Genomic DNA, 24425 nt, shown 5'->3' with positions numbered 1-24425 from the left:
CCTATCCTAACAAACCATACATCAATGGAAAGCTTATAAATCTTAATTCATATTACTAATAGAAAATTAAGTTTTGATATATTTACGGTAGTCAGTTTACAAAATATCTTCATGGAACATAATCTTTACTTAATATCCTAATGATTTTTGGCATAAAAGAAAAATCGATAATTTTGACCCATACAATGTATTTTTGGCATAAGACTGGTTTTGTGGTCCAGGGTCACTATGTCAAAAGCAATCTAAAAGTAATCCAAAAGGAGTAGAATACATTACCTAAAACTAGTAATCTTGATTATATTAATGATTTTCAACACGTCATTTGCAACTTTGTTAGTAATCCACCCAGCTCTGATCACAGGTGTGTCCTTCAGCAAATGCAAGTTTTCCACTGAAGCTGCTAGACAAACATGTTGCCTCCAAGAAGTTACACTTTCTTGTTTGTAGGATGAAACTTTATGCAGTGTGTGCACTAACATATGCATCAGCATTCATCACATTTTTCCCCAAAACCTCTAACTGTTTAGAAAAATGCTTACGCTCACAACACTGTCTAGCTGTGTCTTATGTTTCATGCTTCCCTCCACCTGCGGAGACGTCGCGTGGTGTCTCGAGCACCTGCGTCACGAGCAGCCGCGGGGAGACGGAGGAACGGGACCTAACGCTATCCGTCACTTTTATATTTGTCCGAGTTCTGCCGTGACTTCACCGCTCTGTCCTTGACAGGATCACAGACACTGCCAAGGCTTCCAACATTGAGCGGACGGAGCCGGGCTACGAGAGCATGGCCCACTTCATCATCAACACGGAGGATGTGGCCGACACGCTGAGAGGCATCGACTTCCAAACAGGTAACGGCTTCACAGCTATGAAGACATCATCTTTGTCACATATACAGTGATGTCTATTTGCGTCTCCAAGTTGAAGATGCATTGTGATATATTTCGAAAATGAAGCTTTTGTTGCAGGTGAAGATGGGGAAGACAGCGGTGATGAAGCCCCTGAAGACCTGACCATCTCACCTGGTCAGACTGGTGATTCAGGGAGACGCTTATAACTTATTTTTAAACCCAAGGTTAGTTTTAAAGATGAAATCATGTGCCCTTTAAAGGAACAGTTCACCCAAAAAATGACTACTCATTTACTCGCCCTATAATGTTGTTCCAAATCTGTGTGACTTTTTTTTTCTTCTGCGGAATCAAACAACAATGGAGCCCACTGACTTCCACTGTATGGACAAAAAAATCCTTCAAAGGGTTAGTTCACCCAAAAATGACAATTCTGTCATTAATTACTCACACTCATGTCATTCCAAACCCATAAGACCTTTGTTCGTCTTTGGAACACAAATTAAGATATTTTTTATGAAATCTGAGAGCTTTCTGACCCTCCATAGACAGCAAGGGTCCTACCACGAAAGGTACAGAGAACATCGACAAAATAGTCCATGTGACTCCAGTGGTTCAACCGTAATTTTACGAAGCTACAAGAATACTTTTTGTTGTGTGAAGAAGACCTTTTAGTAGAATTCAGAAAGCTTCCACCTTCTGGTATGTGTCTTTTTGCAGCAAAATATTGCTGTGAAATCTACAGATTTTTATAAAGTAAACATAAGAACAACTTTCATACTGTTAGTAATATTTAAACTGAAAGAGCCTAATCGTTTCAGTCCAGTAAGTGTTCATCGTTAAATTTTAAAGATGAACACTTACTGGACTGAAGTGATAAGGTTTACTTGATTATCCACACATTATTATTATTATTTTTTAGAAAAATCATGTTTATATGTATCAAATCTGAAATATCAGGCTTTTGAGTAAGGTTTTTATTTGCAAATCTTTCAGTCATCATTGCATTGAATTATATGTTTTGCCCCCATGATATAAATGGCAAAGCTTTGATCATAAAACAAAACATTTAAATATGATCTTACTAAAACGTTTTTGGATGCTGATATTTGACTGATATTTGTATGTGTTTTATGTAAGTAGTCTGCTATACTGTTAAAATTATCCCATTTTGACCATATGAATATCAGTAACTGCACCAAATTGCATAATTTTGCTCACTTTGGGCCTCATCCTTTTTTATCCTCAAGTATGAGCTCCATATTATCCTACGTCATTATACAGTTGAGGTCAAAAGTTAACATACACCTTGCAGAATCTTCAAATTGTTCATTATTTTGGCAAAATAAGAGGGATTATAGAAAATGCATGTTGTATTTTATTTAGTACTGACCTGAATAGGATATTTTGCATAAAATATGTTTACATATAGTCCACAATAGAAAATAATAGTTGAATTTATAAAAATGACCCCGTTTAAAAGTTTACATATGCTTGATTCTTAATACCATGTTCTTACCTAAAATGATCCACAGCTGTGTTGTTTTTTAGTGATAGTTGTTCATGAGTCCCTTGTTTGTCTTAAAAAGTTAAACTGCCTGCTGTTCTTCAGAAAAATCATTCAGGTCCCACAAATTCTTAGGTTTTTCAGCTTTTTCGCTCCACAAGGAAACATGATGCATTAAGAGTCGGGTGTTGAAAACTTTGAATTTGAAGATCAGGGTAAATTTAATTTATTTTGCCTTCTGGGAAACATCTTCTTTAGATTTTGAAGGGCATTACTAAAAAAAAAAAAAAAAAAAAAAGATATTTAGGTAAAATAAGAAAAACCTACACATCTTCATTCCGTTTAAAACTTTACACCCCTGGCTCTTAATGCATCCTTCTGGAGCATCAGTGAGCATTTGAACCTTCTGTAATAGTCGCATAGGAGTCCCTCAGTTGTCCTCAGTGTGAAAAGATGGATCTCAAAATCATACAGTCATTGTTGGAAAGAGTTCAAATACAGACCTGAAGAATTTTTCTGAAGAACAGTGGGCAGTTTAACTGTTCAGGACAAACAAGAGACTCATGAACAGCTATCACTAAACAAACAAACAAACAAACAAAAAAACACAGCTGTGGATCATTCAGGTAACAACACAATATTAAGAATCAAGTCTATGTAAAGTTTTGAATAGGGTCATTTTTATAAATCTCTTGTGGATAATATGTAAAACATCTTTTATGTGAAACATCGTAATCAGGTCAGTACTAAATAAAAAATAACGTGCATTTTGTATGATCTCTCTTATTTTGGTAAAATAATAATCAACATTTTGCAGATTCTGCAAGGTGTATGTAAATTTTTGACCTCAACTGTATGAGGCATAAAAGCCTGATATATCAAATATTATTAAAAAATGGTTAGATTATTTCATGTCAGACTTTACAGGGTTAAAGTGTTTCTCTCTATTGGTGTGACTCAGACGTCATACAGACGTCCCATCTTGATGACATGATGATTCTTGGCAACACTGACACTCATTGTGTTGAGTACACTCGTCATCTCCCAACAAACCCTATTAAATATTCGCTGACTAAAGCCTCTGTAAGGCCACCATGAACAATTGGATCTGGTTTATTCTCTTTAGACATAAAATACTTTGGACACACTGTATGGGGACACTCTTGTTGTTCCAAACCCGTAAGACCTTCACAAAGGTCTTCAAGAGAAGAAACTACTGAATAAAGCCGTTTTTTTTTTTCTTTGCGCACAAAAAGTATTCTCGTAGCTTCACAAAATTAAGCTTGAACCACTGATGTCACAGACTATTTTAACAATGTCCTTACTACCTTTCTGGGTCTTGAACATGGTAGTTATGGCGCTGTCTATGCAGGGTCAGAAAGCTCTCGGATTTCATCAAAAATATCTTAATTTCTGTTCTGAAGACAGTGTTGTTTTCGTCAACGATGACGGTGACGAAATCATTTCGTTGACGCCACTTTTTTTCATGAAGATAACGAGACGATGACGAGATAAAAATGGCTCGTTGATGACTAAAACATGACGAGACGTGTGTGAGTTTTCGTTGACGAGACGAGAATAGACCAAAATGTTAGTGGGTGGTCCGTTAGACGTTTAAAATGCATGACATTTCTGCTTATTGTGCATGCCAATCAAAACCTAAAACGTATCTGCCGCTATGGCAAGCTGTTTTAGCATTAAATACTCTTTGCCATACTAGTATGGCAAGCCGTTTTAGCATTCTATCCTTGTTTGTCTTTTATGTTTTAAAACATTCCTTCATTATTGTAATTATTGGTGAAAATAGTCGATCCGGAAGCTCACATTGTGTTGAACTATAGATCTGCTATTTTCAGAACTTACAAGTGACACTACCCAACAGCAAAATACTTACTGACCTACATTAATATGTTAAAAGACTACTTTTTCCCCTTTTTTTGACTAAAACTAGACTAAAACCTTTTTGACTTTTCGTCGACTGAAACTAGACTAAAACCTTTTTGACTTTTCGTCGACTAAAATTGGACTAAAACTATCACATATAGAAGTGACTAAAATTTGACTAAAACTAAGAAGCATTTTAGTCCAAAAGACTAAGACTAAGACAAAATCTAAGATGGTTGTCAAAAACAACACTGTCTGAAGATGAACAAAAGACTTTCAGGTTTGGAAAAACATGAAGATTAGTAATTAATGACAGAATTTTCATTTTTGGTGAACTAATCCTTTCAAATAAAATTTGGAAGAATCAACAGATCCAAAAGAGATGAAAAGCTATTTAGTATTCACTTTCATTATATAATTTATTCTTTTTTTCTATGTAATGAAATAATATTTGGGAAAACGTGGGTGAGTAAACATACAAAGCTTACTAATCAAGATGTAAAAGTTGTTTCTAAGCGGCATACAACAAAAAGGCTTAACTTGGAAAATAGCATATGCTCAAAAGACATTTCAGGGGCATCCCCACCTGTGCATGTTTTCTTTAAATAACCGTTCCTTTTACTTCAATTTAAAGGTCAGAAACCTCAGTTAATCAGGGCAGAGTGGGCCAGGACAGCGTGCAGCTTTCTCTCTGGTCCTTTACTGATCTAACAGGACCGTGTGTCCATACAGTAAGAGCAGCGTTGAGAACGGGGCTAAATCGCAGTGGCAGGCACACGGCTTCCCGACGGTCTGTCCGCCCCCACCTGCGCTCGAGCCGTGAGGCTACATCCACCCATTACTTAATAACCACTCGTCTCTGTGCCACCAGCTAGGATATATGGCAGTGCAGATATATGAGTGGATGCATGTGCTCACAGACGCTGACCTTGTCACTCGTGCTGTCAGCCGCTGATCAATTCATGGAGGGAAAGAGAGCGAGAGAGTCATTTGGTGCAGCAGCATTCGCTCTGGGTATGTGCTCAACAACTCCACACATGGACTGTGTCCACTCGCAATGAGGATGGATCTTATTTTGAGGACGTGGTGCGTCACAAGCTGACGTACCGGCCTTCGCGTAATTTAAAGCTATAATTCTTCCAAGAATAAGAGGATTTTTTTGGGTGTCAGAAACAGGATGGAGAGCCAATCTACGGGATGAGATGCGACTTGTTTAACAGTTACTTAATCTTAATATATCATTTAGAGTTTCATTTCTTTATGTTATGCGTAAATGGCTTTAGATATGAAAAACAAACAGTTTACGTAACATGCAGTTTGCACAATGGCACTTCCTAAGAAATATATTCTTGCCAATGCAAAGCACACACTGTCCTCTCCCACTTGCCCCATTTATGACTAAAATAGACTCCGTGTAAGATTATGGAAGACTTAACTCATATATTTTATTTTTCATTTCTAGGGTATTTCCTGTGCTGACTTAAGAGGGACTATAAGGAGGAGGTTTTCTTTAATCCTTTCATGGTGGCAAGAGCTTCTTTCATGTGGTATATTGTGGTCCTAAAACTCTGAGCTGTAGTTCAGTAAGATGAATTATGAATTACAATTTATTTGTAGCTTATGATGCTGTTTTTAGTCTTTTTGGTCTTAAAATGAGCTAAGAACATAGGAAACCACACACACACACACACACACACACACACACACACACACACACACACACACACACACACACACACACACACACACACACACACACACACACACACACACACACACACACTACCAGTCAAAAGTTTTTGAACAGTAAGATTTTTAATGTTTTTTAAAGAAGACTCTTCTGTTCACGAAGACTGCATTTATTTGATCCGAAGTACAGCAAAAACAGTACAATTTTGAAATATTTTTACTATTTAAAATAACTGTTTTCTATCTGAATATATTTTAAAATGTCATTTATTCCTGTGATTTTAAAGCTGAATTTTTACCATCAATACTCCAGTCACATGATCCTTCAGAAATCATTCTAATTTTCTGATTTGCTGCTCAAAAAACATTTTTTATTATTATTATAATGTTGAAATAGAATGTTCAGAAGAACTGCATTTATCTGAAATAGACATCTTTTGTCTATTTCTCCAAGCTTTTGAATGGTATGGTGTATAATATTGCTTTTTATTTCAGATAAATGCTGATATTTGGATTCATCGAAGAATCCTGGAAAAAATGTACTCAACTGTTTTAAATATTGATAATAATAAATGCTTCTTGAACAGCAAATCAGCTATTAGAATGATTTCTGAAGGACCATGCAACACTGAAGACTGAAGTAATGATGCTGAAAATTAAGTTTTGATCACAGGAATAAATTACATTTTTAAATAGATACAGTATTGTTTTTTTTACTGTTTTGCTGTTCTTTGGATCAAATAAATGCAGGCTTGGTGAGTAGAAGAGACTTATTTAAAAACTTGTACTGTTCAAAAACTTTTGACTGGTAGTGTATTTATAAATAAATAAATAAATAAATATATATATATATATATATATAAACACACACACAAATTACCCTTCAAAGGGGTTGGTAATATTTTTTAAATGTTGCAGACTGCATTTATTTGATACAGTAAAAGAGTAATACCTCAATTTAAAATAATTGTTTTCTATTTTAATATATTAAAACAAATATTTAAATAGCTGTATATGAGTATATAAATAGAAAAGCTGAATTGGAATTTTGTTTTTGATTAATAGAAAGTTTAAAATAAAAGCATTTTTTAGATAATGATAAAATAATGTAAAATAAAATTATTTCAAAAGTATATTTTTTGTTTAGCAAATAAAATCTTACTGAAATACTTTGAATGGCAGTGTGTGTGTGTGTGTGTGTGTATATGTATATATATATATACATATATATATTTAATTTTTTGTCATTCATTTATTTGTAGGTTTGTAGTGTTTTTTTCTTTCATTTTTTTTAAATAAAGATGATTCATATTTTCATTAAAAGTGGTGAATAATTTGTGACATAAACTGGATAATAATTCTAAATTTATCTACAAATACACTCAATCTTAAGTTGTCTTATTTAAAAATAATGATCATATTAAATCACAACCTAATTAGTATACTATACTAATTAGATACTAGTAGTATCACAAGCTAAAAAAGCCTGCTACTCACCACTTGTGTTTTTATATTCTGTTACGTTAACACTTCTGTAAATGTCAGTGATGCTGGCTTCCTATAAACCTGTCTGCTGTGATTTGAATGGGTGATAATGAGGTTTACATTTTTGCAGTTACTTGTAAAAGGCATGTAGTCTCATTTATTTCTGCAGATCCATGTTCAAAATACAAAGTCATGTTTATGCATTTAGGTGCAATATAATATGTAATTTACATAATGATAAGCAATATACAATGTACAGTATATCTCAAGCACTTTGTAATATTGTCCAACATTATTGTCACAAAACGTGGGTTAAGCCTCTTGGTTGAAGTGCTACAGATCATTGTTTCCCACCATGTGAGGAAAACATACTTTCGCACTTAGTATACAGTGAGCATCTGGTAAATATTGGCATTATTACCAAAGTATAGCATGGCATGGGAACACTCCCGTCGGCGAAGCAAGAGGGTGCAACCAAACCAGCCGAACAAAAATTACTCTTTACTCTCATTCAAGTGAGCAATACTGATGCAAACCCTATTATATATGACTTGTAATGGTTTAGTAATATTTCTTGTTTGAAAAATAAAGGTTCCAAAAGAGGGGTTTCACACTAATAGAAGAACCTTTTGGGGTTCCCCAAAGAAACTTCCATCCAGTCAAACCATTTCGTTTAATAATCTTAGGAACCACTATAAAGGTTCTTTATGGAACAATAGATGCCAATTAAGGGGTTTAATTAGGAGGCCAATAACTGTAAACACTCAAAAGGGAACCAGTCAGTTGTATATTGATTCATTTCTTGATTTGGTTACATGTGAACCACCCTGCTGTGGGCAGAGATTTGAGGTCCTTGTAGGTCTGTTGTGGCTCTTGTGGTTCCTGGTTCTGAAATGGTCCAGAGGGGATGGAGACAGCAGCAGGCCACCAGAAACTCTTCTGATGAACAGGTAGATGCCACTCTTAAAAATAAAGGTTCCTACAAGCCACAAGTGCTGTTCGTGTTGGAACCCAGAAACCAATCGCCTGATCTGAAGAACTCCAAAGAACCTCAAGAAGGAGAAGGAGGTTCTTTGCAGTGGCAAGGACCCACTGAAGAACCTTTATTTCTAAGAGTGTGGGTCGAGCAGGAGGCATCGGTGAATGTCGTATGCTTTAGCGAGAGTTTGGGGGTGTGAAAGAGTGCACTGAGCTTGTTCTTTACTCGCTGATTGAAAGCATCACCATTGAGCTACAGCTACTTCCCAACCTCATCTAGATATTTGCGGTTCAGTTCCGCCTGTTCCCTTTGATTCTCGATCCGCGCCATTTCGATCATGTTTCTCAGCAGGTGGAAGGTGAGGTCGATGGAGATCGGAGGGTCGTCGTTTCGTTTGGAAAACTCCGTGAGCTCCTCTAAGCTGTTGTCCTCGTGTGGAGAGCGCAGCTGCGCTGTGGGGAAGTGCGGGAGATGCAGGACACCGCCTGCTTTCTGCGCTCCGAGGTTTCTTTGCAAGTACTGAAGGAGTTTTTCGCCCACGAGGTAGGACATGGCGTCGTCTCCAGCCCTGTTTAAGAGCACGTCGTCTAGCTGGTTGTTCACGAGGCTCACATCGCGGGGTCGACAGGTGCTCAGCGGGACGTGGGTGGTCAGTAAGACTGAAGTAATGAGCAGGACCAAAGGGACGGGCTTCATGCTGGACACAGCCGAGCGCTTCCTGAGGAAAACAGCCAGATGTGTTACTACAGCGGCGCGATTTCAGTTCAAAACAAACGTTTACTATATAACTACACAGCAAAAGTTTGTTAAGTATCAATTTAGAGATTATGAAATGGGTATTTTTATGTTTTGTAAAATCAAGTATATAAACAGAAAAGCAAAAGTTTATTTTAGTAAATATAGGCTACATAGTGCTAATATAAATGACAAAATTCAGAAACTAGTTATTTTTATACTTTTTAAATCTAGTATACATAGTAAATATGTTTAGTATTTTGGTATATTTAGTATTTATTTAGTGAATACAAATGTAAAAGTGCTAATAAAATGACAACTGAGCTTATGAAATTAGTTGTTTAGTATATTTTTGTAAAATATAGCCTATTTACAAAATATTTTTCGAATATTTTTGTAAAACTTTGTAAAGTTTGTTTCTCTCTCTCTCTCTATGTGTGTGTGTTTATATATAATGTATATAAATAAAATAAATAATATAAATTACAAAATTAAGATTATTAAATTTGTTGTTTATATATTTTTAAATATAAGGTATATCATTTAAAATTAAATTTTTAATAAATATAAATATAAAAGTGCTAATAAAAATGACAAAATTAAGATTATGAAATTAGTTGTTGTATATATATATTAAAATATAAGGTACATAATTAAAAAAATATTTTTAGTAAATCTAAATATTAAAATGCTAATAAAAATAATAAAAATTTGATTATGAAATGAGTTTCGTATATTTTTGTAAAACTTTATTAACTGTGTATATATATATTCTTATTATGTATATAAATAAATATTAATAAAATACGTAAAATAATTTGTAGTAAATATTACTCAAAAATAAATGACAAATATTGAGATTACGAAATTAGTTGTTTATATATTTTTAAATAGATATAGAATATAAAAATGTATTTTTAGTACAAAATTTAGTATACATTTTTAGAATAAAAACTGTAAAAATAGTTATAAAAGTGCTAATATAACTTAATTTACAACGACTAAAAAGATTTAAAATGTTATTTTTATTTATGAGTACAAAAATAAAGTTCAATTTGTAGTAGAAGTACTAGTATAAATTTTAAAATTGACAAATGCAATTATTTTTTAAATTCTATATTTTTTTTATTAAAGATTAGAACAAAGGTACGTATAAACCAGACGTGTATTTTATGTGCAATATTACATTAATAATATAAAAAAGTCAATATATAAAAATATAACTCGTGCATCAGCTAATATCGCATCTAATGAAGCAAATAAATATCAAAACTATTGAATAAAGGTAAAGCGTAAACACGATGACTGTTCTACGATTAAATAACTATGATGGTCATGCCACTATGGTAATTAATATTACATAAAATATTTGTTTTTAAATTAAAAATGCGTAAAAACAAACAACTAAATTAATACTTTATCTACTCTAGTAGCCGAAATCACTGAATGAACAATAACAGTCCTGTACAATATCAACACTTAAATCTTAAAGCTTAAATGGCCTCAGTCAAGAAGTTAAAAGCAAGTCAGATAAGGTAACTTACTCGGTCGTCTTCTGTTGCTTCAAAAGTACTTGTAAGGAAGAGTGTTTGCAGACAGACTGGAGTGGAGCTCCTGGAGCTCAATGGTTATATACATCACACACCGCTCCATTGACGTCAGTCGAGCTGCATAAACTGCTTGTAAATGAGGCAATTCTGAAGTGAAACAAGGAGTGGAGTAAAGGAGCTGTAGATCCGAAGGACAAAGTGAGACGTTGCTTGGTCTCTCCAAAGTTTGCTGTTGATGCTGTTGCAAAGTCATAAACTTGCTTTCAAAGACAATATATCCGAAGTTGTAACAGACAGGTGATCAGTTATTGGTTGTATTGGTCCTTTGACTTTAAAATCACTTGTTTTGTTAATTCACCTGAGCAAAGTGAGCTAAAAAGCTGCTGTCGTGATGGATTTCTGCATGACTGCTCATTTGTGGTCAGGAGACCAGAAGCGCGCAACTGGGACGCGAAAGGCTCCGTCTCTGTCCAAGGTGCTGAAATTCTTCAAGACGCAGCCAGACCTCATTCATTGACTCATGTATATATATACTTTTGCTACATATAGCTATATATATATATATATATATATATATATATATATATATATATATGACCCATTCACAGTGTTAGAAGTACATTTGAGAACTTTTAAGTTATTATAATCCTGACATTAATAATATTATTTGTAAAAACACACCATGAAGTCATCAATTCAAATGCTTTGTGACTGTAAAATATAACATGTTTTAAAGCGTGGCTGAGAAAAATGTCTTCAACAGCCAGATGCAGAGGTTTAGTCACTGTTGACTATTGTTTCTGGCTAGCCGTCAATTCCCTTGAGTGACGAAGCATTAGCTGGACATGCTGAGATATTTATATAAGCCTGACACGCTCTCGAAGGAAAATCCTAAACATGGCTTTACCTTCCTGAACAGTGTGAAGAGACAAATATATACAGTATAGAGCCAGCGTGATTTGATGTTTTTGGAGGGATGACACTTAGCAGATATATTAGTTATAGAGTGACAGCTTTGTTCAGTCAAAGAGCTGATCTACAGGCTGAAGCTGTGAATTGCAGTCAAGCTGAGAAACAGCCGCCCTACATCCTATTGGCAACGGGCATGAAAGAACAGGGTCTATTGGTTCAACACAGTGCTAGATAAACTGCAAATTCAGGGCAAGTTTTCGATGTCAGCTTTTTTCTTTTTCTTTTTTTTTTGAAATATGGACCATCTACACAATTTTCACCAGAGTCCGTAAATGTGCCAAAGTACATGATGTAAACATGAGTTAATAAGATTAACAGGACAGAGAAATTGAAAAATAAGACATGTTTGATAGGGCTGGGTTTTGCTTCGGGATTCCATTTTGATCCACAAGCTTGTGATTCGATTCAATTTCCGATTCGATTCAGTATTGATTATTTAGGATATATATCAGGTACAGTACCAAATTTCCTCAAAGAAAAATAACTTCGCTAAAATAGGTTGATATAAAGAGTCAGATATATGACATTACTATAATACTTAAGGTTCAAGTAACTGTATACAAATAGTATAATAAAGTTACAATTAGGTAGGCTTAATTATTCTACTCCAATTGGTTTTCTAAATTATATACATTTAAATTGTGCTGTTATAAAAACGTGACGGATTTATTCAAACATAAACATTGAAATACTCCTCTCTATAGCAAATTTATGCTCACCAAAAAAAAAATTCTGAGGTAAATGTGAGGTTACCTGACATTGTTTACAAGCTGTTTTATTGACGTCTTCCTGCGGTTGAAACAGTGACTGAGCGATTACACAAAACAGGATATAGATTTCAGTAGCTAAGTTGTACTTTCTTATAACATACCTTCGGATGTTCATTCATGTTTATTTCGTGCTGTAACTGGTATTAAAGTGGAGGAGACGATTTACCTGCTGCCGCTTCTCTTGAACTGAAGCGCTATATACAGCGATCTGTCACTCCACGTTAAACAGCGATTTATGGTTTGTAAAATGTGTTACAATGTTCCTCCCTAGCTGAAAACAGGCTAGAGTTTTGATTCTTGGGATTTAAGAATAGATATCATTCCGAGAAATCGATATTTTTACCCAACCCTATTACAAACCTGCATGAGTTTCTTTCTTCTGCAGAATTTAAAGCTGCAATCCGTAACCTTTGGCGCTCAAGCGGTTAGTAAACAGAACTTCATGCATCTTGCGGAAGAACATTGTAGCCGGAGCTACTTCTCTCTGTTTATGTCTATGACGAATCACGTAGGCACTGTGCTACTCCGCGTCTGAAATAGTCTGAGAATAATAAACGAGGCGTACTATAGTGATTTAGGATAAGCCAAAAACAGTTTGGAACATGGATTCATGAAGTACTCGCTTATTATATAAATTTTGAACACAAAAAGAAGTTACGGACTGCAATTTTAAGAATCGATAATTTTTCGTAAAAATGAGAATCGATTAAAATGGAGAAATCAGTATTTTTTACCCAGCCCTAATATTTGATAGATTTACTGTCTTGTGATATGTGACCCTGGACCACAAAACCATTCATAAGGGTCTTTTTATTTGGAACTGAGATCTATACATCATCTAAGATGAATAAATAAGATTCCAATTGATGTATGAATCAAATAACTATTTGAACATCTAGAATCTGAGGGTGCAAAAAATCTAAATATTGAGAAAACTACTGTTAAAGTTGTCCAAATGAAGTTCTTTGCAATGCATATTACTAATCAAAAATGTAATTTTGATACATTTATAGGAAATTTACAAAATATCTTCATGGAACATGATCTTTACTTAATATCCTAATGATTTTTGGCATAAAAGAAAAATTGATATTTGTGGCTGTTTTGCTACAAATATGCCCATGCTAATTAAGACTGGTTTTGTGGTTCAGAGTCACACGTATTTCAGGTATGAGTGATGTTTTTCTGAATAATTTGTATTCTCTAAGTTTTGGATTGGCTTGCTACTTGAAATTAAACACCACTAGTTTGTTGAAAACCTATTTTGTATTCTTTGGCTTTTAATTTAGTGTTTATGTGTAATGTGGTGTTTAAATGTGATGTATTTTTAGGATTTTTCAGCACTTTAACTTTTAAAGTAGGTGTAAAATGCATTTAAAATAAAGAAAATGAATGGTCTGGCTTCTGTGAAAGATGTATTTTATACAGTGTTGTATTGTGATACTCAATGCAATGCCCTAGTAGAAGACACAACATTACTTCACATCTGTTAATGACATGTTCCTGAACTTAATCACTGTGACCACAGAAGACAAAATAAAATGACTCAAAATCGAGTCACATCCTGTAACAGGCCTGCTGTTCTTAGTTATTGACCATAATTCACCATCTAAACACTGGTAAAAACAGACATGTAAATCATGTATAGAATTAATATACATTCTTTACAGAATCTATGATCACAAAAATTACAACAGTGGTTAATAAAATGTCAGAGGTCTGTATTACGTTCAACTTGGTTGTGCAAACTTCATTTGTAAGCTTTGTGTGAGTCCGTTACTAAATTTAATTAACAAAGATGGACTTTTAAAAAAACTAAATGTTCCCGTGTGTGAGGTAGTGGTCAATCTGGAACATTTTATTACATCTTATTGGCTTTCCAGGAGAGGTAAGAGTTCCAGGCAACAGCCACGATCTGAACAACAGCCAATCTGAAAAACACAAGCAATATCACATTTGTGTCTGAAAAGAAAAATCCAAATGTTTTTTTAGGTGTGTGTATAAATACAGTAAATAAATATAGATAGACAGACTGACTCTATTTGTTAATCCCAGTGTGGAAGTTCAGGTGCCAGAAAACAGTAACATCAAACAGCGCACACAAAAAAATTCCCAATTGTCGAAATGAAAATGAGAGCCTAATTAATGAGCGAGGTTTCTCAGCTTCTTTTCCTTTAATAAGCTTTCATAATGCTACTTTGCCGCACACCGTGTTGGCGAGGCACGTCCTGTACGTTCTTTACCCAGTGACGCCCTTAAATCTCCAGCACTGTTGGATTAGTGCCCTGCTGCAATGGATGCATTATCATTATCAATGATCACTTGACTTTTCAGGCTTTTCAAATCAGAGCTTTACCTGTGGTGGAGAGGGATGAAATAAAAATTGGCGATCTGCACTGGAGGCCAAAGCTGGAGAAATGAAGAGACGTTGCATTAAATAGAAACATTACTGAATAAACTGGAAAAAATAAATAAATAAAAGAGTGAGCAGGAAAACACTTACATAGTAATTGGAGATCAAGGCATCAGTGTAGTCCTATTGGGATATGAAAATGCAAAAATATTCATTTTTAATAATAATTATTATTTTTATTGCTCGTACTTAAGGACGATAAAATAGATACAAGCACAATCCCATTGATTGAATATCAATATCAATTAAGAGAATCCTAGCAACAACCCACTGTGGTAGAACACACAAATTTGATTCAGAAAACAAAATGTTTTAATTAATTATTTTCAAGCCAATTTCATAACTAGTCTCTGAACTGAATATTATGAAATATATTAAGTGTTTCTGACCCTACTGCTTGTCCCTATCCAGTGTTCCTTGACATTTCTTCAAGCATAAGCTGCAGGACTATATAAGCACCTTAATACCAAATTATGATTCATATTAATTTTCATGTAATTGAAATGAATCATGCGCTTCTAAAGACCCAAATCGGAACCATGACAGCTGCTTTTACAGATCTTCAGAAGGAACTTGCCAGAACAACTGAAAAAATGCCTATGCATATTATTTACTTTTCTATTCATCAAAGAATCCTGAAAAAAAAGGAAAGGTATATGGTTTCCAGGAAAGTTGCTTATTAAGAAACACAACTACTTTCAAAAAATTAAAATGTCATTTTAAAATACATTAATTTAATTAATTCGTTATGGAAAAATAACATGATTAAAATATTTTAACACAGTTAACACACACTCCACGTCCCCAGACCTGTACGTCATCTTACATTTCATACAGCTGAAAAAATAAAAATGCCGCCGTATGAGTTTTGGTATTATATTTATATGATATGCTATAGAAGTTAATATTGTTATATTTTAAACAATTTTGAAAAAAGTTTATTAAAGCCACAGCAGAACTGTTGTGTGTCTCCAAAAAACACAATTTCTGTATAAATCCAAGTTTTGAACGAATCAGTGAACCAATGATTCAATGGCGATTCATTAAGAGAGCCATTTACTTCATTCCTGAATGAATCAGCAGTTTGAATCGACTCAATGAATAAATGACTCAATTACTTATTCATTAAGACATTTACTGTGACCTACTGGGAGTTTTAGTTTCTTATTTAGAGTATTATTTAATTAAAAACGATTATTAATAATAAAAAAAAAATGAACTAAAGGGATAGTTCACCCAAAAATTAAGAACTGAAAAAAAAAAAGAAAAAAGTTACATTATATAATATCTATTTCATACTTTTTTATATATGAAACACAATAATGGCTTTACATTTTTTTAGAGGTAATTTCAATTTGATTCGATTCAATAGATAGATAATAGGTTTCTATTTCAATATATACTTTAAAATATAATTTATTTCTCTATTGCAGAATATTCAGCATCAATACTCCAGTCTTCAGCATCATATTTTATTCAGAAATCATTCTAATATGCTGATTTATAATCAATACTGTAAACAGTTGTGCACCTTAATATTTTTTGGAACCTGTGATACTTCTTTTAGGATTCTTTGATAAATATAAAAGTTAAAAAAGAACAACATTTATTTCAAATAGAAATCTATTTTAATAATACCTGTTCATACGTTTGAGGTCAGTCCATTTTTTCTTTTCTTTTTTAAAAGAAATGATTGCTTTTATTTATTAAGGATGTGTAAAATTGATATAAAGTGAGAGTACAGACTTATATTGTTAGACATTTTTATTTTGAATAAATACTGTTCTTTTTAACTTTTTATTCATAAAAAAAAATCCTGAAAAAGTATCACAGGTTCCAAAAAATATTAAGCAGCACAACTGTTTCCAACATTAATGATAATTAGCATATTAGAATGATTTCTGAAGGATCATGTGACACTGAAGACTGGAGTAATGATGCTGAAAATTCAGCTTTGCATCACAGGAATAAATTATACTTTAAAGCCTATTAAAATAGAAAACCATTATTTAAAATCCCAATAACATTTCACAATATTACTGCTTTTTCTGTGTATATATATGATTTAACCAATAGGATTGAAATATCTGAAGTAAAAACTTGACTCTGAGTGGTAATAATTCCTTTTTTTCCCTCATCATTTAAAGCTTCTGTTATCCAGGCACAAAAGAGCTCGTTACCTGTTCATTCGTGCTTTCATCATGTCATGACTAATGATGCTGGTACCTAAACCCAGCCTGAAGGGCTCCACTCAGGCAGAGAGAGCTCACGGTTCCCTTAAAGTGCTGTAAAAGCTCAGTCCCACCGCATCAAGCGCAAGTCAACACCCTCCTTTCCCCGGTGCCATATAAAAATCAAGTCATCTGGAACACGAGGGCCCTTTCTCTGCTAGTGCCATCTTTTGAAAGGTCAACTTAGTGAGATTGTGTGTGTAAAAGAAGCCAGTATTAGAAACTTGTGCTCTTTCTGTTTGTACTCTTTGCCTTAACAGTTTCTAATTAAGAATGAACAAGGCACCGGCCACCTGGGGTGAAACTACCGCGGGGCCGAGACGTCATTATATTGTTTCTCCTGAGTTTGACGTCACAGGAGTTTAGCCCCTCAGGAACAGAGAGAGCTTTTCATTTTTTTTTTGGACCGTTTTGAATACACAAAGACACTGAACACAACAGGGATGCTAATATGCTATATCTTTAGAAGTGAGCAACATCAAAGACCAGCCAAATGCTGAACGCCCTGGAAACTGTCCACTGGTAGAAAGCCGCGGGCAAATTGTTCAGAACAACCCTGAAGACACAAATGCACTGAGTTCTTGTCACTTTATTATGGCAGTGATCTCTCTGTTATAGCAGCAGTTTATAAAGTGTCAAACGGCTCATGATGAGAACAATAATTTGTGGATGAGTTGTTGGTTCTAATCTTGGTTTTTCTGTGAGCTAATGCGCACTTAACCTTTCAATCCCATATCAACAGTGTTGGTGTTGTTTGTTAAAGTAGGATAAAGTAGTCAGTGGGGAGATGGCATTTAACCTGACTTCACAGACTATACAGGCAACACAATTGGTTTTAGTGATTGTACATCTTAGCCAGTTGTGTACACTTCTATAAAGTGTGTGTAAAGTTATGCTGAAATAATGCAGATTTGCTGCATATTTTTTATGAAATATTATATTAATTGTATATGTAGTATGCAAGTTAAATAATAATACTAATTTAACAATTATATTAAATGACTAACATTTATTTTTCTTTCCTTAGGATGATGTGTGAACTTTATTATTATTATTATTTTATTTTTTTTGGCAGTTTGGTGCCACTGCTGGCACCATTGAATCATTTGCCTTTGCCTTTAAACTGTACTGAAAAAAATAATCACATTTAAAATGATTTGTTGTTTTTAATCAACTATTAATTAAAATACATTATGTGAAGACAGGACACAATTATTATTATTTTTTTAAATTTCAGTTTATCATTTTATAATTTGTGTTTTTATAGCAAAATGTTTAACTTTAAAATATTTTAAAGAAACCCTGGTTGGAAAGTTGGAAAGAAAGAAAAAAAGAAAATGAAAGAAAAGAAAGAAAAAAAGAAAGAAAGAAAATAAAGAAAAAGAAAAAGGGAAGGGAAAATAAATAAAGCAACAAACCAAAGAACATGAAAGAAAAAAGACGACATGTAAAAAGAAAAGAAAATAGAAAGAAACTAGCAAAGAAAAAAGAAGGAAAGAATCATAAATAAATAAAAAAGAAAAAGGAAAAACAGAAAGCAGCAAATAAAAGAACATGAAAGAAAAAAGAGATGTAAAGAAAGAAAGAAACAATCAGAAAGAAAAAAGAAAGAAAGAAAAACTGTGGACAAAGAGAAGTAAAAAGAAAAGAAAAAGGAAAGAAAGAATCAGACAAAGAAAGGAAAGAATAGACAAAGAAAAAGAATAAACAAAAAAGGAAAAGAGAAAAACAAAAAAGAGGAAAAATAAAGATGCAAACAAAAAACATGAAAAAAGAAAAGATGTAAAATAAAAAAAAGAAAGAAAGAAAAGGAAAAAAGAAAGAAAACATTAAAGAAAGAGAAGTAAAAAAAGGAAAAGGGAAAAAACTCAGAAATAAAGAAAAAGAAAGGAAAACGTAAAAAGGAAAGAAAGAAATTAAACAAATAGAAAAGAAAAGAAAGAATAAGAAAGAAAACAGAATAAAAAACAAAAAAGAGAAAAGAAAGAAGCAAGCAAAACATGTTTTTTGAAGAAAAGTGATGTAAAAATGAAACAAAGAAGAAAACAAACAAAGAAGAAAAAAGAGAAAGAATCAGAAAGAAAACAATAAAAAGATAAAATAAAAAAAGGAAAAGAGAAAAACAAAAAAGAGAAAAGAATGAATGGAGATAGAAAAGGGAAAGAAAAAAGAAAGAGAGAAAGAAAGAAAGAAAGAAAGAAAGAAAGAAAGAAAGAAAGAAAGAAAGAAAGAAAGAAAGAGAAGAAAATGACAGAAAGAATCAGAAATAAAGGAAAAAGGAAAAAAAGAGAAAAGAAAAGAAAGATGCAAACAAAACATGTTTTTTGAAGAAAAAGTATGTAAAAATGAAACAAAGAAGAAAAAAGAAAGAATCAGAAAGAAAACAATAAAAAGATAAAATAAAAAAAGGAAAAGAGAAAAACAAAAAAGAGAAAAGAATGAATGGAGATAGAAAAGGGAAAGAAAGAAAGAAAGAAAGAAAGAAAGAAAGAAAGAAAGAAAGAAAGAAAGAAAGAAAGAAAAAGAAAAAAGGAAAAGATGTTAAAAAAGCAGAATAGGAAAAAAGGGAAAAAAATAAATATGCAAACAAAAGAACAAGAAAAAAGAAGAGATGTAAAAAAAAAAAAAAAAAGAAAAAGAAAAAAAATGTTTAAAGAAAAAGAAGGAAAGAAAGAATCAGAAATAAAGAAAAAGTAAAAACGAGAGAAAAGAAGCAAACAAACAATAACATGAAAGAAAAAAAGAAACGTGAACGAAGAGAAAAAGTAAAAAGAAAAATTAAGAAGAAAAAAAGAATCAGAGAAAAAGAAAAAGAGAAAAGAAAGCATCAAACAAAAGAACATTAAATAAGAAAAAGAGATATAAAAAGAAAAAACAAACAAACCCAAAAAACAAGCACAAGAACAAAGACAGAAAAAACTATAGGAAGAGAAAAAAAGCAAAAAGGAGAAGAAAAGAAAAAAGAAAAACAAAATAGATTTTAAAAAAGAAATAAAAAAAGAAAATAAAACATTATATTGATGGTTGGATAATGGCATAATTCCTTGAAAAATGCAGATGAGGTCAAGGTTTGTTTTCATTTAGCAGCAGGTGCATTTGATCAGGTGTGATTTGAAGTGACGTTCAGTTCAGTTTCCCTGGAGACACCCTCAGGGTTAAGTGCCTTAGACACAATCAGAATAGCAGTTCACACATGAACTGTCCGATTCACAGGCCATTCCAACCTGAGATCAAACCCATGACCTTTCCATTACTCCAGCACAATCCTAACCGCTAAGCTATCGACTAATGAGCGTCAAAAAGCTGCCATTCCAGCAGTGGAGTGTCGTTTAGTTCTGTTTTAAAGGGCACTACTGCAAGTAGCACCCGAACTGTGATCTGTCACTCTTGCACAAGCCGATTGCCTGACCTATAGTCATTATAAACAAAGCTGGACACCATGAGTTTTAATCAGCACCACAGGACCCGTTAAAACCCAAAACAGGTACAAAACATGTTTGAATGGATCAGGTATTGTTTAAGTCGCGTCGCTGAGGAGCATCACTAAAGGTGTTTTTAGTGATTGGCTTTCAGCTCGCATTTGTTCCGTTTGGGCTAATGAGCGCATTTATCATTAGCTTTCCGTCTTTTCTGACATTTAGGTGACTGACCTTTCAGTCTCATTTTAACTCCGACACCTTTCCTACATAAATAATTGATGACACCACTCAGAGACAATGCTGCGTCAACCGTTGTTCCCACAAGCCCATGAGTCACTCCTTGCAGCCCTCCGTCCCTTCATCCCTCCATCAGCGGAAATGCCCTCCATTTATGGAGTGCCAATATAAGGGACGGTGCGAGAGTGGACTTTCAGGACGAATGATGGAGTTGCAATATATGTACATTGGCAGCAAGGGCACTTTGACACTTGAAAATATAAGAATCTTTTTATGACTGTCTGTTTAATAAGATAACATAACATTAATAAGAGCATTTTTATTTTATAAAACAATTAATATTAAAAAAATATTTAATATATTTTCTTTTTTATACATTTTATTATTATATTGATTATTTTGTATTTAATAGTGATTTTATTTATTTATAATTATTTTCTATTATATTTGTATTTTTTTTTATATCAAGGCCAGAGGAAGAAAAAATTATTCCAATATAGGGCTAAATTAGTATTTTCATTTTAGGTTCTGTAAAAAATTTTCATTTTGTGACACCTGAAAATATAAGAATCTTTTCATGCTTTCAAATCTTATTGTGCAACGTAAATGACTCTAGAATATATTTTATTTTGGTATATATTTTGTATTTTATATACTTTATATTTTAAATAATTATTATATTGATTATTTTGTATTTAATAGTGATTTGAATCATTTTATATTATAGTTGTATTTTTTATTATATCGATGCCGGATGAACAAAAAAAAAAACAATAATTAATATAATAAAAATAGTTCATATAATAATATTAATATAACTAATTGTAGAAAAAATTGCAAAAATTAATATTACAAAATATTGAATATATTTTATTTTTTATATATTATATTTTTATTTATTAATTATTCTATTGATTGTTCTGTATTAACTGTGATAATTTTAAATTATATATATATTTTTTTATTATATCAAATGCCAGAAGAAAAAAAACAATAAGTCAATATAATATAATATAATATAATATAATAACTTAAATGACTCCTAGAAAGTAGTTTTGGTCTTTAATAGTGAATTTACATTAATAAAAATGATTGTTGTTTTATAAAACAATAACAATAATTAATATTACAAAATATTTTATATATATTTTGATTTTTAAATATAATCTTTTTATATTTTATATTTGTATTAATTATATTGATTATTCTGAATTTAATAATGATTTAAATGGTTTAAATGATTTTATATTACATTTTTTTTAATTTTTTTTATATAAATGCTGGAGGAAGGAAAAAAACAATAATTAATATAATAAAAATAATTAATATAATAACATTAATATAATTGTAGTTCCAATGCAAAAAGCTAAATTAGTTTTAGTATCTTTTAATGCCTTTATCTCTTTATGTAACTTAAATGACTCTTTGAGAGGAGTTTGTGTTTAATAGTGAATTTAAGAATTATTTTTAGTTTATAAAATCAATAATTAATATTACAAAATATTTAATATATTTAATATTTTATTAATTATTTTATTGAATTATTCTGTATTTAATAGTGATTTTATTTATTTTATTTGTTTTTATTTCAATGCCAGAGTAAGAAAAAAAAACAATAATTAATATAATAAAAATATTTAATATAATAATATTAATATAATTGTAGTTATTCCAATAGAAGGGCTAAATTAGCATTTTGTGATAAAAAAAACACCTCAAGCCTGAGAATATAAGAATCTTTTCATGCCAATCTCTTTATGTAACTTAAATGACTCTTTGAGAGGAATTTTGGTTTTAGATTAATAGTGATTTTACATTAATAAGAATTATTTTTATTTTAAAAAACAACAACAACAACAACAATAATTAATATTACAAAATATTTAATATATTTTTAATATATTTTATTGTTTATTAATTACTTATTATGTTGATTATTCTGTATTTAACATTTTAATTATTTTATATTTTATTTGTATTTTTTTATTATATCAATGCCAGAGAAAGAAAAAAACAATTAATATAATAATATTAATATAATTGTAGTTATTCCAATCCGTGGCCAAATTACCATTTTCATTTTAGGCTCTGTGAAAAACACTCATTTTGTTGCATTTTAATACTAGTCTTTCATTTTGTCACAATGCTTGTATTTAATTGAGGTTTGTAAAGAAAACTGACCCTCTTGAGTTTGGCAGCATTCTCTTCAACAGTGAGTCCATTGAGCGCTCCGGATATTCCCAGAAAAGCACCCAAGAAACACGGCGCAAAGCCCACCTGTAGATATACAAACATCTGATTAGAACACTTTATCTACTTTACAGAAACCTCCTCAGAGGTTTTAGATGAGATATAAATGTACAAGACTAATCAAGTCTAATGTTCATAATAAATACCATTACACATCTAATCCAGCCTAATTGTTAATTTATACTGCCCTCCAAAGGCAAAGCGCAGTAACTACACATTTGGTCCAAATTGAGTTAAAATTTAAAATGGGCTTTGTGAGAACTGTTTTGTCTTGTGGCAAAGTCTCCTGGTTCAATTTTGTCCCGTTTCAGAGAAACGAGAGCGTCAAAATCGCAGTAATTACCCAATCCAAACTAATACCATACATGGTGTAAAAACTTTAACGGCATTTTTCTCAGTTTCAGTGTTGGCGTAGTTACTGCACTTTGCCTTTGTAGGGCAGTATAGACTACTGCCACACATTCTCATCTAATGAAATATGCATAGCACATGTTGAAAGCTATCAAGGACACAATGAGAGACTGAGGAATTCCAATGATTAAGTCGATGCATACTAAATCATTGGAATTCCTTCCTGTGTGTTTTTCCAAAGGACATCCCAAATAGATTTAAATAAAAATAAAGTATTACCACGTTATTTAAATTTTATTTAGCCATTTTGTAAAGAATAAAATAAGAGACAATGGAAGATATTGAGCAAAACATTTTTTGTCAAATATTATGAATCAATCATACTTAATAGCTAATTGAAATATCCACTGACTCAATAACATCTGAAGACCTCTTTAAGGTTTAAACAGCCGTCGTAAGCCTCTCAACAAACAAAATTAAATATCCACTGATGAAAGCAACCACACACAACTTCTCGCTGGCCGCACAGGCTTTTAGAAATTTAGAAAGTGGGTCTCTAAAAATAGCCCTCGAATCTCTTTTCTGAATAAATGTGGGAGAGCAGGCTGGCGTTGTAAGCGCTGTTGTTTGGGTGTAATCCGGTGATGGGGAGAGGGCCTGTTTTGCGTGCCTTTGTCCGCTTCATCCTGTACATTCATTCCACCAATCATGTAAACAATGACTTATGCAAACACTCATTTGTTTGACTGCCTATCAGGGGATGGATTACTTGACATGCATGAAGGGAGAGCTCGGATGGGATACCCAAAAGGGATAAAGCACGTAGCAACAGCAATAAATAGAAGCTCCTAAGCACTTTACATGTGTCTGCATACTCCCAACAAAGACAACTTTCCACATGTGTATTTATAACTCAAGATATTTTGTAACCGAATGCGGAGGTCTGACTTTATTTTTGGTGTTTTGTAATAATTTTTTAACACTGTAGCGGTAGGACGATAGGAAATGATGGGGAGAAAAATAAAACGACGGCAATATTAGAAAATATAACATTAAAAAGTGTATACATTATATATTTTGTATATTCGTTTTTCTAAAGAAACAT

The 24425-nt window shown here is 32.4% G+C and overlaps 3 protein-coding genes across 3 annotated transcripts in view; 1 reads left to right on the top strand and 2 right to left on the bottom strand.

The window, feature by feature from the left end:
- Positions 1–5972, top strand: part of trim54 (tripartite motif containing 54) — a 21996-nt gene extending 16024 nt beyond the window's left edge. The window contains exons 7-9 of the mRNA XM_073816686.1: positions 727–851; positions 969–1075; positions 5702–5972. Of these exons, the coding sequence (XP_073672787.1) occupies positions 727–851; positions 969–1057 (214 nt within the window). The 3' untranslated portion in view covers positions 1058–1075; positions 5702–5972. The remainder of the gene's footprint in view (positions 1–726; positions 852–968; positions 1076–5701) is intronic.
- Positions 5973–7552: 1580 nt separating this feature from the next.
- On the bottom strand, positions 7553–11004 carry uts1 (urotensin 1). The gene is made up of 2 exons (XM_073816937.1): positions 10672–11004; positions 7553–9110 (listed from the first exon to the last, which is right to left on the bottom strand). The coding sequence occupies exon 2, from the start codon at positions 9086–9088 to the stop codon at positions 8651–8653; it is 438 nt and encodes a 145-aa protein (XP_073673038.1). The 5' UTR covers positions 9089–9110; positions 10672–11004; the 3' UTR covers positions 7553–8650.
- A 2817-nt stretch (positions 11005–13821) lies between these two features.
- Positions 13822–24425, bottom strand: part of mpv17 (mitochondrial inner membrane protein MPV17) — a 31688-nt gene continuing 21084 nt past the window's right edge. The window contains exons 5-8 of the mRNA XM_073816931.1: positions 22901–22996; positions 14923–14955; positions 14776–14828; positions 13822–14350 (exon numbers count right to left, since the gene is read on the bottom strand). Of these exons, the coding sequence (XP_073673032.1) occupies positions 14281–14350; positions 14776–14828; positions 14923–14955; positions 22901–22996 (252 nt within the window). The 3' untranslated portion in view covers positions 13822–14280. The remainder of the gene's footprint in view (positions 14351–14775; positions 14829–14922; positions 14956–22900; positions 22997–24425) is intronic.

Source organism: Garra rufa, chromosome 13 (assembly GCF_049309525.1).
Source record: "Garra rufa chromosome 13, GarRuf1.0, whole genome shotgun sequence".
Taxonomy (NCBI): Eukaryota; Metazoa; Chordata; class Actinopteri; order Cypriniformes; family Cyprinidae; genus Garra; species Garra rufa.
The sequence above is the reverse complement of the archived record's forward strand: the minus strand, read 5'-3'. Positions and strand labels throughout refer to the sequence as shown.

What these genes read in the sequence shown, in the direction of transcription:
- uts1 (XM_073816937.1), bottom strand. Translation starts at nt 9,088, where the DNA reads ATGAAGCCCGTCCCTTTGGTCCTGCTCATTACTTCAGTCTTACTGACC.